We start from the raw sequence: 18,184 nt of genomic DNA, 5'->3' as shown, positions 1-18,184 counted from the left end.
TGAGGCTGTACTCTGGCTAATTACTATGCTCACAATGTTTAATAGGGGATATTAAGGTGGCCATCAATTCTAATTATGACCTAGCAATAGTTATTCCACTTCCTTCGGAGGGAGTTGTGGATGTCTGTAGCCGGCAAAAGTTGTTGCAACAAACCCACCGACGTCAACCTCATGATGTCACGGAAGGAAAAGTTGGCGGGTCTCCAAATTCAGCAGGCTTCATCCTCTGGGAACCATGAATATCTGTACTGAACTTCATGAAAATCCACCGCACAGTTTTAAAAAAACATTTCAAAAGTGGCAGACGGACAGACATCGGAGCCCCTTGCATGAGCTGCCAAAAATGTCACTCAATAATCGTTATAATCAGTGAAGCCTCTATTAGCCGAAGGTCTGGTCACATCCACGGTGGAGAGACACGGCGAGGTCCAACAAAGTCAGACAAGGACTGTGATGATGCAATGGTGGAGACATGATGTAACTGTCTATCAGGGAGATTGTTCTGGTTCTGTAGGTGCATTGATTAATTAAGTGCTCAGTTACTACGAGCGCTTTGCAGTTAATGTAATGAAGACATCATTGGTCCCTTGGGGCAGATTTAGGTCCTGGATTGGGCGAGGTGTAGTTTATTCATGATTTAGAGTCAAATTAACTGTCGCCAACTTTAAAACGTTGCTTCCCCCCTGTTGGACCTAGCTGACCCTGTCCTGCCTGACGTCCGAGCCAACGGTTTGGGAGTGAAAATGTCCGACCAGATCTCTTGACGCGACAGACTCCCAATCCTTTCCTCTTTTTTTTTACTCTGTAATCCGTGCAGCCTTAATGTTGTTGTTCATCAAACTCAACCGCCGGCTATCAAAGCGAGTCTGTGTGTCCAGACATTCACTCCATTTAATCAGCGCGGCTGATGCTAATGCAGGATCACGGTGTGCTGTATTAGCAGCCCCCCTTTTGTGTGTGCACACCGGAAAAGAACTAAGAGGGATGAGAAACTTATTCAGGAGGTCATCATCATCATCATACGTGGGCGTGGCCCTGTAGTGAACACACTGGTGAAGAATGGTGAACTGTTTGTCTACACCCTGTCTAACCAGCTGTCTTCCAGTGACAGAGAGAAGGAGTGTTGCCAGACTTGTTCTATGTAAACTCTCACAGTACCAAGAACTCCTCTGCGTTTTGCCTGCAGCCATTTAAGATTTAAAAAAAAATCAATCATAGCAACCAACAGTTTTGTGCTGCAGAGACCCCAGTAGGACATATGTTGGATAAAAAAAACACCTGCTGTTTGTTCCCTGTGATCTTGAGGATGCACGTTAGTAAAAGGCTGCCACTAACACTCCTGGTTCCCTGGGAGACGGTCATGGTCAGTCTCCCCCCCTCCCTCCCCCATCCTGTTGCCGTTCCTCCGGCTGCCTGTGAGGAGGGAGGCGTGTGCGGCAAGGAAGAGGCACGTTAGCCGAGGCTTGCGGGAGTGGAACTCAGACGGCGGGGCAGAGCATACACACACACACACACGACACACACACACACACACACACACACACACGCTCAGTCAGCGAATGTGACACAAGTGCTGGGGCTCCGTTCAGCGGCGGGTTGACTGGCTCACTGCTCTCCGTTCGCCGGCATGCCGCAGAGAAAGAGGAGTTTCACTTTCGGAGCCTATGGAGGGTAAGGATGAAATATTGGACTCATTTGTAGAACAACTAAACCTTTTATACCACACACAGTTCTGATTTGAGTGTGTGTGTGTGTGTGTGTGTGTGTGTGTGTGTGTGTGTGTGTGTGTGTGTGTGTGTGTGTGTGTGCGTGTGCGTGTGCGTGTGTGTGTGTGTGTGTCTGTGTCTGCCCCCCCCCCCTCCCTGTTTGATGACTGTGCGGATTCTGTGTCTGCACGTTGATGCCATTTGTACAAGAATGGCATCGTAATTGCGATGACAGCTTTTGTCCTGAAAACGGTGCTTTCTGACACAGACTGGACCTCAAACACGCCGATGAATGGTTCTGGGGTTGCAGTCTGTGCACTAACGGTGAGGCAGCAGATGTAGAGAGGAGGGTAGGTGAGGTTCCGGCGGTAGACGGAGCCGAGTTGAGTGTTGTCAGTAAGCACTCATGTCCCCAGTGTTTTTTTACGTGGGCCCACTTCAGACTTTACAAGCGGGCGGACAGGAGACAACGCAGTCAGCAAAGAGCTTTTTAAAAGGTGGAACAGGTGCTCCAGTGCAGCCGCATGCCTGACTGACTTCAAGGATACCTCTCCTGTTTATTACTGTGTAGGCTGTTCATGTGTGGAAGGGAGCCTCAAGAATGTCTGGAATACCAATAAGCCCTTTTCATGGAACCACTTAAGACATGTCAGAACAGAATAAGCACGAAATGAATTATGGTTCCATTTAATTAAGAGTTTCTTTAGGTAGCAGAGAGTCAACTTGAGTGACCAATGAGTTTGAGTGGTGCTACTGGTACCAGTTGTGTTTTAGGGGACGCAACGTCGGCCTGGATCACGTCCATCATTTTCTGCAGATGCATGTTACATTGGGCATAACAAATATTGTTTTTAAAACACTTCCGATGGTGCATAAATCTTGCCTTTGTCTTGAATGTTGAAGTTTCTTTTCAAGTTCACGGGATCACCGCTGCCCCTTGTGGCTCACTGCTAGCAACCGTTTACCGGCCCTCAGGGAACAGTGATGGGCACACTAGAAATCTGATTTCGACGAATGAGATTTACGCTTCATCGAAAGTGCTTTAAAAACTGTATTTTCAGGTTCTACAAGGGGGAAATACTCAGAGGATGAAAACAAGCTGGTTGTTTTGGAAAATCTGAATTTGTTTCATTTCCCCACCTCAGCCAGAGTCCAGCACACAGCCGCCTTGAGCTTCTCTAAAGACCCATTTACTGTGTGGGAGGCAAGATAACTACAAGTAAAACCCACCCACAGCTTAAAGAACTTCCATCCTAAAATAGGCCACATATAACTCTAAAGTTGAAATATGAAATAGCAGGATTGTACTGGATTTATAGTTGAGTGTTAGGACCAGTACTCAATTAGATGCCCCTTAGCAGCCTCCCAATCGGTACACTTGGTAATTGATTAATTCCAATCATTTGCTTCTGTACTCTAGAGAACCCTTTAGCCAGTGTGCAGCATAAATAAAGCAAAACACTTTGCTCGTCTGTTTAGCAGCAGCACTGAATGCCATTGCATTCTTGGCATTTCGATTGGTAAGTTTGAGTGCTTACATCAGTCTGTCATACACAGCATCCCATTGGTATCCACTGAAGAGAACGCGGCGCCTCTGGTCTCCGGCTTTCTCTGGCTCAGCATTGCTGGATAATATCATCAGCATTAAATATTAACGGAGCGGCCACTTAATTTTAGTAGTTATTGTTAGTGGTTTGTTGGCTAGGTTATGGCTCTTTTCTTTTTTTGAATTTCAGGACTACTTTTTTACTGGATACAGAATGAGTCATGTGTGACAGTGATGTTGGATCTGCTTTTACCTGCCTGTTAAATGAGAGCCAGTGTTTAAAACACAGGCCATAAGTCTGTGTTTATTTCATGATTGCATAGTTACAAGAGAAGGCCAAACAAACACTGTATAGAAAGTCATCTGAATGCTCTTTTACTGCCCTCATTGGCAACACGAACAACGATGCTGTATGTTGCAGTGTCACATAGAAACATCGGAAGAATGCACGTCGATCCTGTTCAAAAGCAAGGAGTGGAAAGACTCCCATTGTTTTGAAATGGGAGCAGGCCTGAATTGTTACTCACATTCTCTGGTCAGCTGATTCAGAAATGTCATTGCGTCAGGTTAACACAACGACAGAGTGTCTGGGGAAAAGGTGTTTCCCAGCGTGACACAGATTGGATTTTTGATTATCTAGCATATAAGGCTGATTGTATTAAATGTTGTACCATGGACAACGGGAAGACAACGCAGAGAGGGTTCTTTATGTTTGACAAAGGCAAATGTTTGCATGATAAAAGATGAGTAGACCTCAAGGCAGGGCTGTTTGACGACGGGAGGCCGCTGAAGTACCTTTCCAAGGGCACTGGCAAAACAAACGGGAGGTGTAGGGCAACCGGAGGGCTCTTAATGGCCTACTCTGTCAGTCCACCTTGGATATTTACTTTGACATTCACATTCATATTCACAACGGAAAGCCGTCCACTGAGAAGAATGTGGTGGCCTGCAATTATTATGCTCAAGGGCTAACCTTTTAATTATTTTTGCTCTGATACAAATAAAAATAGAGAACAGAAAAACTGGGACTTTATGCTTCTTGACACAGTAAAAACTCAACAATTGATGTAGTTCTGATCGCAGAATAACACCAACAAGAAAGCAAAAAGGAGTTGACTATGGTACGATACGGTCATTTATAAGGATATTGATAGTATGAACCCAGATTGCAACGACTAGTCATTACAGTTTGCGTCACCCAGTTGTACCAAAGGGCATATTCATAACATGCCAATCTCTCACCAATGGTTTTGCATGTAATTGAAAAGCACTTTTTGACTTTTGCATGTAATTTCGCACCTTGGCAATACGCTCAGAGTAAGAGTTCTCTGGAAGTCATGTGATGCAGTACAAAGAGCGAAAAGTGTGAAACAATGGCATGACTTTCAACCGGGAGACCGGAGTTGTTGTCCCGTGTAAAACTAAAGCCCAAGTTATGCTTCCGCGTCGACACAACGCAAGGGGGCTTGCGGACCCCTTACGTCCTTGCGGACCCCCCTTACGTCCAACGCAAGGGCCTGACGTGCACCTCCCAAAAATCCTAGACTCGCGTCGAGGCGACGCAACACCAACGCAACACCAACGCAGCGGCATTGGCTGTGATTGGTCCGCTAACTACATCCGCTGGAGACCGCTATCCGGTTTCCACTCATAAGCACCGCCATTTAAACTTTTAAAAGGCTACTTTTATTGTTTGCACCTTGTTTTATTGTTTGCACCTTGTCGCTTTTGCACAAAGAAATAAAACACCAAGTTCTGAAAAATTGTGGATGTTTAAAGCCGGAAAGTAAACAAATAGGCTATAACGAGGCTAACGACGATATACGTCAAGAGTCTCGGTCGGTCGGTCAGTCTTTACAAAAAACATAGCGCCCTTTACCGGTGTGGCATTGAATTGCATTTCGACACGTAAACCCAACGCAGAACCATCACGGTCTCCAAGCAACTGCGTGGCCATTGCGTGATCACTACGCGGAAGCATAGCCGAGCCTTAATAGTCAGCCAGTGATTTACTTGCGTTGTCTTCTTAACCTACATACAGAACGTAATTTAGTCTTTATTTCTTGATATTTTCCTAAACATCACCAAATAGTTGTGTTGCCTAAGCATTTGCAAATAGTTTTGTTTAAATTAAAAATGTTAACTACTCGTTTAAAGCTGCGTCTGTATGTGACGAGTTGAGAATGAGAACATTAAATGACGCACGAAAAGCAAACACCCATTCACTGCTCTTCTTTATCTAACCAGTTCACCCGTGGCTGCATTTTTTCCATTCCATTCGCTCTTCAGAAACAATTTGCCAAAGATATCTCTTGATATCTTGATGTACAGTGTTTTTTTATCAGACAAGCAGATAACGTTGAATTCCTGCTGCTACAAGATTATGAAAAGCTTTTCACTTTACAAGACAGTTGTAAGCAGCCGAACAGTTTGCTTTCAATGTTCTCTTTTCGATATTCAGAGTGCCAATATAAAAGCAAACAACAATTTGCAATGTTAAGCAGCTGTGGACTTTGGCTGTTTGAGGGGCGGTGGCAAGCATTATTATCATTAGCATCCATCATCTTGAGCAGCCTTTATATCATGTTTTCTCACTTTTAAAGCCACCGTAAAAGGAACTTTTTCACATTTTCTCCACTGGAAAGGTGCCTTAGAATGCGCTTCATCATGTTTTCTCCACTGGAAGGGCACATTGGTGGGGACTTCATCAAGTTTTCTCCACTGGAAAGGCACCTTAATTGGCATTTCATCATATTTTCTCCACTAGAAAGGCACCCTAAAGAGCACTTCATCATATTTTCTCCGCTAGAAAGGCACCCTAAAGGGCACTTCATCATATTTTCTCCGCTAGAAAGGCACTCTAAGGGGCATTTCATCATGTTTTCTCCTCTAGAAAGGCACCATAACGGGCACTTCATCACGTTTTCTCCACTCGAAAGGCACCTTAATGGGGACGTCGTCATGTTTTCTCCACTGGAAGGGCACTTTAGAGGGCACTTCATCATGTTTAACGATAAAAATAATACTGATCATGACAACAGAGAATGTGATTTTTTGGAGTGAATGTGATAGATATTACAGCGCCTACTAGCAGTCAGCATAGCTGTGGTACCACTGTACGTGTGTGTGTGTGTTTTCATATACACTGTATCCTACTGTACTGTAGCTAAATGAGAACATTCAACCACTTTACACTCATTTCTCTATCAATGGTTTCATTCAGTCCACGCTGGGTCGAGATACAGTTCAGCTCTGGTCATGTGGTGTTTGACAATGTTTCTTATTACTACTTTGAGCACTTTATATAATGATATTGTTCAGCATTGCTCTAGGCCTTTCTATTTTTGACAGCATTCAGTTTCTATCCTGACGTTTAGTGAATAGCTCACTGCAGAGTCTGATACTAGAATATGTGTTTAGGTGTTGACAACGATCTCATTCTGAACAACCTGACTAGGCTCTCGATCCATCCAGGCAACCACCTGTCATGCTTTTGCTACTTGTTGGTCTGTCTGTCAGTCTCCTACTTTGTTCCAGACTGAAATGCCTCAACTTTTTGATGGATTGTCATGAAATTTGGCATTGACATTCATGGTCCCCAGACAATGAATCCTGCTGACATTGATGACCCACCCATGACTTTTCCCTCTAGCAGGTTGACAGGCAGGTTGACATTTTTGGCTTTTGGTGAAAGAAAATCTTGACAACTACTCTAAAACAGTTGGATGGATTGCTATGACATTTTGCACATACATTTATGTTCCCTCAGGACGAATTGTAATTACTTTGAACTTACTTTGGGGGTTTATGTCCAAATACTTTCTGCTTAGTGCTAATAAGCAAACGTTGGCATGTTAACATGCTAAAAGAAGATGGTGAACATAGGAAACGTCATACCTACAAAAACATCAGCATGTTAACATTGTTGAACATGTTAGGATTGATAGGGTGCAGCAACATGCAGTTATATCTGTCCCATAGGTCTGACCTCAAGGACAACAACATCCGGTGGAATTAAATGGTCAGTCAAACTAAAGCTACAGTGAGGGATTTACTGTGCTGGAAATTCATTTATCTTTGTTTTGACTTTGTTTAGATTAGTCAGTGAGGCTTACTGCTAAATTACCACGACTTCATCATCATCACCACCATCATCGTCGTCATTAAAGCTCGTAGCGTCTTAAACCCAAAACTGGACTTCAGCATGCTCTGAACTCACGTGAACTGGGTGTAACACTGATCGTGACTCCAACAAAGTTTATTTTAACCGTACGAGCTTAATGGGATCATCCATCCATACGTCATCTGTAAGTGCTTAGGGTCGCGGGGTCGCTGGGTTCGATCCCAGCTGACAGGGTGAAGGCAGGGCACGCCGTGGACCGGGTGCCAAGCGATCACAGGGCTGACTCGTATAGAGACAGACCACCATCCACGCTCACATCCACACCTATGGGACACCTTGTCTAATAGTATGCAAACTAACAGCAATGACCATATACTTGTGTTATACACCTTTTTTTAATCTGACATTAAAGGCTTATTATTTACAGCGTCCTTACACTCTTTCCCTTTGTTTTTCTACTGGAAAGAGATTCATTCAAGACAGAAGCTCAACACACATGCAAGCATCTGAAAAGTGACAATGATAATTTTGCTAGAGATGCGTTTGTCCCCATCTTGGATTATTCTAAATTTAGAGTCCCTGTTATATTTCAGATATAGAATTAACAGTGCAAAAAGTTGTTACTGCAGCACATTTGGTTACTGAACAACAAAGTTGTTTGCTCAAAGCTGGATTTTACTCTGGGCTGACTTCTCAACTCCGTGGGGTGACCTACTTACCACGAGCAATGTTGCTGACTTGATACATACCGCAGGCCTCAGCTAATTCCTGAAGTGTATAAAAACGTTTAAAAGTTTTGAAAAAGAAGAAATTAGGAACATTTGGAATTGCGCTTAAAGTCAGATTAAGTCGAAATGAACTAGCTGACACTGTGATGGCCCAGGGTTTTTTAGGGGGGGGGGCTTGAGCCTTCTCATCCCTTGCTGATGTACGTTTCCATGGATACCAGCTTGTGGTTGATACCTAGCTAAGAGCGTAGAAGCATGAAAAACAATTTGCCAGTATTTGACTACCACCTCCTGAGCTGTAATTCCCATGCATTCCTAAATGCACTGGTCCATCTAGTCGTTCTGTAAATAAAAACCCGGTACACAAACTGTTTTTCAATGTGTGATTTGAATGTGCAAATATGACTCAGAGCCCACAAATGCATTTGCGCAGGCAAATCTATTTAGCCATCTTTTTGTCCACTGCGACAGTTGTTCTCTCAGAGAAGGACAGAATTTTCTTTGTTGTGCTAATGTAGCTGAGAGGTGTGTGGGGTTTTTTTTGCGTCTCCCTGGTTGTGATACTTCTTTAGCTGTCCACGTCTTTGCCTTTCAGAAAAGGTAAGTTTAGTATTGATGGGAATAGTTGTAACTGAATCATTTCTGGGTGTATGGCAGATTTATTTTGTGTCTCTTTTGATCTAAAAACAGTCATTTCTTTACTTCAAACCAAACTTCTCAGTATCTTCGGATAAATGATTAAATGTGAGCGATCTACAGTTCTTATCCCCTATCTGAAAACAACCTTATTATATCCCACCAGACAGCTTACAGCCCTTCTGTAACAAGCTGCAAGCAAAGAGAGGCACCTCTTCCCTTCATGATCTCAGACAAACGTATCTTTATCCATCCCAGCGTGTTGACATGAGGTCTCGCCCCTCGGGGTATCGCGTTCTGTTTTGCTGTTACGGTGACATTCTATTGCAAATGTCCTGTATTGGTTTTTGGTATTTCAGTTGGCAGCGGCTATTCAATAATCTCGACACGCCCCGGTTGATTTCATTTTATGGGAATTCCATGAAACCTGAGAATGGGTGAGCAGCACAGGATGAGGTTTAGAAAAATGTTATTCTTAGTGATGCAGCGCAGATGAAAACAGCTGTCCTCTCCTCTCACTCGGCTCCTTTGAGAGCGGAGCCGGCGGGGCCCATAAGTATGAAGGACCAGCATGCATTTCGCTTAAGATGGAGATCGTATTCATCCGCACACATGCGTCCGTCAGCCTCAGTGAAATCAACACTTTTGGTAGATTGGTAGACAGACAACCACGACCATCCGTCTCCATGTCAATATGGAGACCCGGAGGGGAAGCAGACGGCGTTCTGCTCTAACAACGCCGGTCTGCTGATTTGTGACTTCCTTTCACAAACACAGTTTTCTGAGCAGAAGGAAGCTTAAAGTCTTATACCTCTTTTCTTGCAATCAATGACGTTTTTTTCATATGCTTTTTTTTTTTCACATGAATGAAAACAGGAGCCTGACTCATGGGATTTTATTTATTTTTAGCCACAGCTATTCTAGTATCATGACTATAAATACAATTCTGTCGCACAACATAAATTGTGGCTTTGAATGAAAGTCTCAACTATCGGATTAATTGTCAGCTCGTGGATTATTTATATCATGGATTGCCTCGGTGCTGTTTGCTGGGGAATATACAGCACCGAAGGCAGCAGCAGGAGCATTGACAGGCATTCAAAACATTCCACTTTTCCCTGTGTCACCACCACCAGACATCACAAGAGACAGACCCGCAGCCGTGAGTCATCCACTGGGCCATCGTGCAAGAGTTATCAGAGGCAAATATCCACGTGTGCTGCATCCCGACAGAAGTTGTAGTTGTTCCTTTTTTGTGTCCTGCTTTATGAAGTTGGATATCATGATTAATGGCTTTCTGATTGATTTTTCATGAATGACACCTGTCAGACACAAGCTTTCTCTTGCACACTCGGTGCCATCTATTGGCAGATACAGTGCCCTGCATACTAAACCGGGACGTTCTCAACGCTCTGATGATTGTTTGCTGGGATTACGGCTCAAATCTGTTTACCCAGGGCGACGTCAGGACGGATGATTGTTTAGCCTCAACTGACACCGAGTAATGAGCCTCATAGTGCCATTTCAAACCGGGCCAAGAAAAAAAACACAGAGCTAGTAATCGTCCTTTCATCCTCGGAGATGCTACTTCAACAGATTGGAGGAGTTCTTTCAGGGTAACCCGCTGCGTGATCCACCTCTCCTGGTTCAGCGGACGTCTTGTGTGGTTTGTTGGTTTCCACACTAGAATCTGTCCAGATAAACTTGGAGTGAGTGCTGGATTCAGTTATATTCCACCTGGTCTTTTCCTGCTTGTGTGACAATTAAAAGTCAATTTTTTTTTATCAGTATCGCTGACTTTCTCACCTTGTTGTTTTCATACAAGTCATTTTTTTGTCTAAACAACGACAACTACGATGTCATAAAACTGCTGGTTATAATAACTGTATGTGTTTGTTATTTTTTTTTAGAGTGGACAAGACATTCTCCAAGGCCAGAAGCTTATGGTGAGTTTGTCTTCCTTCTCTATAACTTATGACAACGCAAGTTGACACCATGACAGATATTGTCCATCTGAATCATTCAAGTTCTTCGTCGTGATAAACAAACACTGTGGAAAACAGTTCTTAAGGCTCTCTGAAGTGATGCTCGGTGCCTTGTATACGTTCTAAATGTTGGAGTCAGAGTGAAAGGAGGATGAATGAGAAGGTAGAGCAGGTGGAACAGATCCCAGGTCTGTGCTGCTGTCTCTGCAGTGCCGGCGGGGTGGGAGGCTGGCAGGGAGCTGAGCATGCTCGCCTCATGCCACTGCAGATGGACCGTTTCATTCCTGAAGGTTTTTAGGTTTTGCCGGGGCCCTCGAGCCGCCCTCTCTGTCTGACTGCAGCAGGTTAAACAGTGCCGCAGCGTCATCGCTCCTTCCCTCTGGAATACAGATACAGGCGGATCTCTCTCCGAGCAGCCATAGGCCCGCATCACTCGCTTGCAGGGATTGCGGTCTGACCGCCGGGCTCCCACTGCGTCAGCCTGTAGCAGAACACCTGCGCCGCACAAGAGGAGAGAGCATTGGAGAAGCTAAAAGAGGATACAAAAAAACGGCACAGGAGATCAAAAAGAGCTGTGGGCGTGAAGAGGAGGCAGGAGGACAAAGGGAGTGAGTGGATGAGATGACATGACAGGAGGAGAAAAGAAGAGAGCGGTGGGATGATGTCACAAAATACACTGAGAGTTCAGCAGAGTCACACTTCTCAGCCTCGTTCTTTCTTCGGAAGCGAGGAGGAATTCAACAAACACTGCTGAATGAACTTGGATGCTTCTTCTCACTGTTAATATATCTTGAATTGTATTACATTCCCATCGCTGTTCGTACCCAGCAGGACAGAGCAATTTCTAACAAGACGTACGGTGCTTTTTTAGAAAGGATTCATTCCTTTTTCTGGTGAGCCTGAGGACAAAAAGTTACGTTTAAAAAAAGAAAAATAAGTGGGAGAGGCAGAATCATTCCTCCAGGTACTGTATGTTGGACGGGACGTGACTGGAAATTAGAACAGCGAGCTAAATCCTCCGACTGCAAAACTGTAAGAGCACAGCCCGGCAAAATGCCCTGCTCACCTTTCCGAATAGGACGGCCAAGAAAATTCTGGTGAGTTTCTTTTTGACCTGCCTGAAGATAGTTGTGATAATAACCGCATGACTCCACGATCGAATGTTAGGAATTCAATGAATGCATTCCTCCGAGGAAGAAGAGATTACTGAAATCAACCTGTGTGATCTTTACATAAGACGGCCTAAAGTTCATCCATAATGTAGATAATCAAACAAACTTTATTTGTATAGCAGCTTTAGTACAGGTTAGTGCAGTTCAAAGAGCTTTGTTTAGCTGATGATAAATCATACAAATGTAAACAAGACACCTAAATGCACTCAAAAGCCTCAGTTATAAAGTATTTAACACGTGTATGTTTTCAGTGACGCATACGTAAATTGTTGTGATTCATCAAACTTATATCTAAAGAAATGGCTGGTTGGTCAGGAATTCAAATTCGCTCTTCTCACGATCTACAGATAAGGCCTGTATCGTGTATTGGACGGCAACGCTTTGTCATTTTTAAAACGTGTAACCCTAGAAAGACTGAACAAGAACATAGACATTTTGAAGGCAATAAAAGCAATTATTGAATCAAACAAATAATGCCTGTAAGACTGTAAATAAGACTGTTATTATACAAACTCAATTGTTGTCCTGCACAACAAGAAGAGGATGCCAGAGGCCCCGAGGGGCCGTCCTGGTTCATAGATTGGAGGAGTGTCATACTAGTTGAAGTGCTTTAACAACAAGGAAAGGGATTAGAAACGAATCAACAGAGATGGACAGAGTACTCGACCCCAGTACTTGAGTAAGAGTACAAATACTACTGGTCAAAATTTACTCCGTTACAAGTAAAAGTAGCTCAGTCGACATGGTACTCGAGTAAGAGTAAAAAAGTACTTGCTTTTAAAGGTACTTAAGTATCCAAAAGTACATGCTTTTAAATGTACTTTAAGTAAAAGTAAGAGTAAGAGTAAATTACAAATGAAATGAATGGGATCACAGGACTACAGCAGATGTTGCAGATGCAGATGTTTATTAACAATCATTGAAATTGTAACCAAATGAACCTGCACCGTCCAACTAACTCTAGTTAGTACTAGTTAGTACTTAAGTACAGTACTTAAGTACAGTACTTAAGTAAATTTACTCCGTTACTGTCCACCACTGCCAATCAACATAGAAACTGAAGGCCACCAATGTAAGGCCTTTAAAATAGGTGTAATGTGTTCTTTCCACTCTTGCAGAGATTAATTCTATCGTATAGATTTATACGTTCTCAGAACACTAAACGTGATCTCTTCATGAGCAACAGTGTCTAATCTGTTAAACGTATTTTAATGTCAGGAATCGTTCGGTTTTCACCCTTCGACTCTTTTAGGTAATTAAATGCTAAATGACCATCTTCCGTCTGGTCATACACAATAAACAGATGATCCTCGAGCCCCCCGTCTCCGCGCTCTTCGGGGGGAGGCCTGTAATTGGTTGTAATCCTGTCTCGCTAAGCTCCCCTGATGGGAGGAAATGGAAGAGGAGGGTTCGTATGGATAATGGCTATACTAAGATGTTGTATAAGAGTCTCTCTCTCTCTCCTACACACATACGTCCATATATCCAGAGAGAAAGTGCACTCTCTGTGCCTGGAGCATGATGGATTATCACGGCTGGTTATCGTTGTATAACTTCCTGTCCATTCTTTGAACAATTCTGATCCCACCGTCCTCCTGGCTTCAGATCGCCCGACCTTTAGCAGGACAGGTCTGCCTCTCCCGCCTGCTAATATCAGCTAACAAGTCAGGCTACACGTTAAAGAACGTCACACCAGTTAGGATATCAGCCTTTGCTTTAAATGCAGCAACAAACAAGCAGATTTTTTCGAACCCGTCACATTAATTTAGCGTTTGTAGCTCAACTTTCACTCAAAAGTTTGTTTAATTGTTATTCGGATATTTGAGCTTGTGCAGACCAATGCCTTAGTTTAGTAGTTAAACTTTTGAAATGAACAATATTTGCTTGATAGATTCTGGATTTGTCAATCAGGGAGAATAATTAGTGGTCATGTTTCTGTTTTTCTGAACCAGGTAATCACTTTTTGGATATAAAACCATTTAAAAATAATAAATGATTATTTAAAGCAGAGTATCTTCCTACATTTTAAATAGTGGAGGGGACCTTAAAGTCTGAACAGAAGAGTACAGCTGTGTGTGAAGGTGTGTGTTGGTTTTGGTTGCCCTGCCCTCTGCCCTCTAGTGGCCGAGGGCAGCAATAGACTTATTATAAATGGTTAAAGGAGTCATAACCTGGTTTTATACGTATCCAGCCCCCCTTGGATCGCTTTGGATCAATTCGTAAAACTTATTAGAAAAAAAAAAAAAAAATTTAATCAAACATTGAGCTTGTTCTGACCCTTTTTCGTACCGCGATTTTATCACGCGAGATTACGCGCAAGGTTTTGACTGGTCCGGATGTGCATTGTATAATATGTAATGAGGCGCGCGTTGATTCGCCGCAGGAAGGACAGAGCCGGGGGGGGCTTGCCTGCATGCAGACTCCAAAACATAAACAGCCCCCTGTCATGGCGCACACACTAAATGACGAACCTTACGGAATTCAGGCATTTATGTACGAACCAGAGTCGGAACCCGGTAGCGGACGGGGCGGGGTTGGGTGGTGAAAGAGGGGTGGGCTTATGCAAGTAGCCTCCACGGTGACGTCACCGTAGGCGCAGAATCAAAATCTTGTGCTTTAGGAATGCACACCCTTGTGTGCTATTCCTGTTCGGAAAAAGAGCAGAAGCGAAAAAACGGCGCCACTTTCAAACTCCAGCCTTTCAGGCAAGCTTCAACTGAGGTCAAACACAGATATGCATGTTTTAACAAGAGAAATTGCGATTTCCTGGTGATGACTCCTTTAAAATTCCAGTATTGATGAATTGGTCCTCTGGTAAATTTTAAAACCTCAAACTTTTCATCAAGTGGCGATTTTGACAGCGGTATAGAGTGTTTTTAAAATATATTTTAACTCCTGAATGACCTCGCTATTTATTACCAAAGTGTGTGATGCAATGAGCCGTTCTATTTTTATGATGCTTTTTAAATTCGAGGCCCATTTCATCCATCCGTCTGCCGTTTCTAGCACATAAACATTTAAGAGGCGTCACTGTACACGCGCCTCTGTTTGTGTTCACTGATTTCCCCTGAGATGTCGCTCTGCATCATCCTCTGTCTGTCTCCTCCCCTGCACACGCGCCGTCCACTTCGCGCCGCCGTCAGTTTGCTTGTGCACGCTCCTCTGTGTGTGTGTGTGTGTGTGTGTCGAGCTGAGTTGTCTGGAAGAGCGGGTGTGTGTCGTGGGGAGAGCAAACTGTCGAGCCGGATCAGACGAGACTGTCTTCTGTGTAAGAGTCTCCTCCTGCTGTCTGACCAAATATAGCACCCAAGTGACAAGCTCGCTCCTGGTTCCATCCGTCTCAATAATCCAAATCCTAACATGTCATCCGCCATCCAGCATCAGCACAAGATGCCGTGAAATAAAAAAGAAACCACGTAAAGCTCCTGTGACAGCAGGCTGTTGAAGGTTGTGATAAGTTGCCAGACAATTTTGACGGGACATTTTTCCCTTTTTATACTTTATCTGATTCTCTGAGTCAGCCAGAAGACGGGTCTTCAGGTGTTGAAGAGGCAGCTGTGTCGTCTTTATTCCTTGCGTTTGTGGACGGGTGTATCCTTTATACATTTGATCCGACCCCAGGTTGAAGATCTCTGTTATACGGCCTGTTTATTGGCACCTGTCACGCTGGGGATGTTGTGATAAGCCAGTGGAAAGAAGAGGGCTTTTGATTGCCAGTTTTCCTCCCGGATTGTTGTCTTGATTGATGGGGATGATAGATCACAATGCATGAAGTTCAATACCACTGAACACAATAGTATTTCTAATATCAATAACAGAGCACACAATGATCCGGCAGTGACCTCCTGGCACATTAGTAGGCACATCTGCATGACTGTGATTTCCCCAAGGGGTCGCCGTTTCACAAGCTGGGAATCCAATACACCAAAAAAAAAAAAAAAATGGTGGCTTTATTCCCCAACACCTGCCGTACCTGCACCTTTTCATACATACTGAAAAATATGGCTGTCAGGGGAGGCGTCGGCTCAAGAAAACCCATCATGGAATCCCAATCGCGCGTCAGATCCCACACAGATATTCTGTTATTTGTTATTCAATTCATGTAGCATTCAATCGTACATTAGTATTTTGCTTTTGTCCCCGTGAATACAGCGGTACACCGTGAAAACAATGGGCAGTACTTTCAAGTAAAAGCAGTTGTGTTCTCATGTCCAGATAAGAAGTACTGAATAGGATTTCCATATCTGACTGTTTGTATAAAAGGACTTTTACAGGTACAGTTCCCAGGGGGAACAAACCTATCTGCACATTTTTGTCCAATATTTGCTCTTGCACTGATTGTGGATGCAGGATAGCTGTTATAGCTATCAGACCATAAAGGTCCCGTTCTTTTGCATTTTCCAAAACAGATTGGGGGGGAAGTCCTGGAATAGTTTCCCCCTTATGAATGAGTCAGAGAGTCACATAAAATGTTATGTTACATATCACATACAGTATATTCACGTAGCTGAACTTCCACCAAAATCAAACTTTGTTTTTGAGTGGAAATCGTATCTTTTGATCTGGAACGATTGCCTTTGAGGCTCATAGCGGAGCCACATACAGACGAAGGAACTCATATAAGCACCGCTCAGAGAAAATGGTTTCACACCAGAGACAATCATGCTGCCATTTGTTTGAGTGCTGCAGGTCAGTCTGAAGGGGGGGGCGGCGGGGAAGATGACCCTGAAAACAGGGCAATTCCAGGGTCTATTTGTGTGGTAATTCTTTGCACATGGGCTCCTCGTGTCTCCGGCTGTTGGAGGACTGATGATTGGCGAGGCAGCAGGTGTTGCTACTTCAACAGCGAATTTGAAAAAAAAAAAAAAAAATAGAACAAGGCAGTTGTTTCCTAATATCATAGCACTTCAGTGTCATCGGCGTAATGTGTGATGACACCGGGGGTTTGACCAGAAGTACATTTTCACACACATTATGAACCGTTAACTGATTTGTGTTCGGGGGGGGGAACGGTTGACGGTGATCGCAAATTAATTCAGGTCAAACTTCTGGTTTAATTGATTCCAGGACTGAATTTAATTGACATTGAGCCAGCGTGGATCTCCATATGGCGATGTTGGTGATTTATCTCAGCTTATTGTTAGATAGATAGATAGATAGATAGATAGATAGATAGATAGATAGATAGATAGATAGATAGATAGATAGATAGATAGATAGATAGATAGATACTTTATTGATCCCGAAGGAAATTCAAGCATCCAGTAGCAATAACATACATAGAACATACATTAAACATACATTAGAATCCATACAAAAGCTATATAAAATAGAAAGTGACTAGAAATAAAATGTTTTATACAACTGTAACTGTTATTTACCTATTTTTTTTTTCATGATGCCATATAACGTAATCGTTATAACAACTTGCACACATGGGTGCAGTGATGTGTATGTACTGTATGATATAGCTAGCCTGCACAATATTTACTGTATTTAATGTTTACCTGAGCCAACTGTTTAAACAGGAGAGAATCACTGTGGGAAACAGAGGTCATGGTTAAGGTCAGCAGGAACATGCTTACCTTTCATATCTTCCTAATGTTGTAGCTTAATTAGAGTTAAAAACAAGACATTTCAAACATAAAATGCACTATTATCAAACCAGTCCCAGTCCCAGTCCCAGTGGTGTTCAGGCGTACTGCAGAGAAATCACGGTGATGTATAGTTTCTTCAAAAGTCAGGGAGCAGCTGACTCTCCTGCTTTGCATTGCAAACTAACTATGGGCTCGATTTTCACAGCGGATTTGTTTAAGAGCGACTGGAGGCTGCTTTTAACAAAGTAATGTAGGAACAGCAGGGGAACCCTCGCTCACACTGTGAGATTTGTGAAAATCAGAAAAAGCTGGAGCTAAAATATTTAACATTTCTTTCTGTTTTCTAAGAATATTTGAAACGTAATTTTGGTTGAAAGTGAGGAGAGCGAACCCTGCTAGAATGATGCGTTTATTAGATCATCTTTCAGCTGAGTCCTGTGGCTCAGTGCCCCCCCCCCCCCCCCCCCCCCTCCCCCAACCTAATTAAATCCCAACCTGTGGGAGACACTCGATGGTTATGCATTAATAACGATTCTGATTTCAGAACAGCAGCCGTCTTGCCTGCTGGAGACCTCTGACATGTTGCTGGTGTATAATGTGTCTGTGATTGAAGTCTTAAACCTTTAACTGCACTTTGGGGTCACTGGCAGGTCACACACACACACACGCACACACACACACGCACACACAC

The 18,184-nt window shown here is 43.4% G+C and overlaps 1 protein-coding gene across 1 annotated transcript in view; it reads left to right on the top strand.

Annotated features, from left to right (window-relative positions):
- Positions 1 to 1,504: 1,504 nt before the first annotated feature.
- The window catches only part of LOC311017499 (rap1 GTPase-activating protein 1-like), a 39,301-nt gene continuing 22,621 nt past the window's right edge, over positions 1,505 to 18,184 (top strand). The window contains 2 exon segments of the mRNA XM_084015881.1: positions 1,505 to 1,671; positions 10,650 to 10,685. Of these exon segments, the coding sequence (XP_083872007.1) occupies positions 1,628 to 1,671; positions 10,650 to 10,685 (80 nt within the window). The 5' untranslated portion in view covers positions 1,505 to 1,627.

The sequence above is a fragment of the Eutrigla gurnardus genome (assembly GCF_963514095.1).
Source record: "Eutrigla gurnardus genome assembly, chromosome: 8".
Lineage (NCBI taxonomy): Eukaryota > Metazoa > Chordata > Actinopteri > Perciformes > Triglidae > Eutrigla > Eutrigla gurnardus.
Note: the sequence above shows the minus strand (reverse complement) of the source record. Positions and strands in the feature narration are given on the sequence as shown.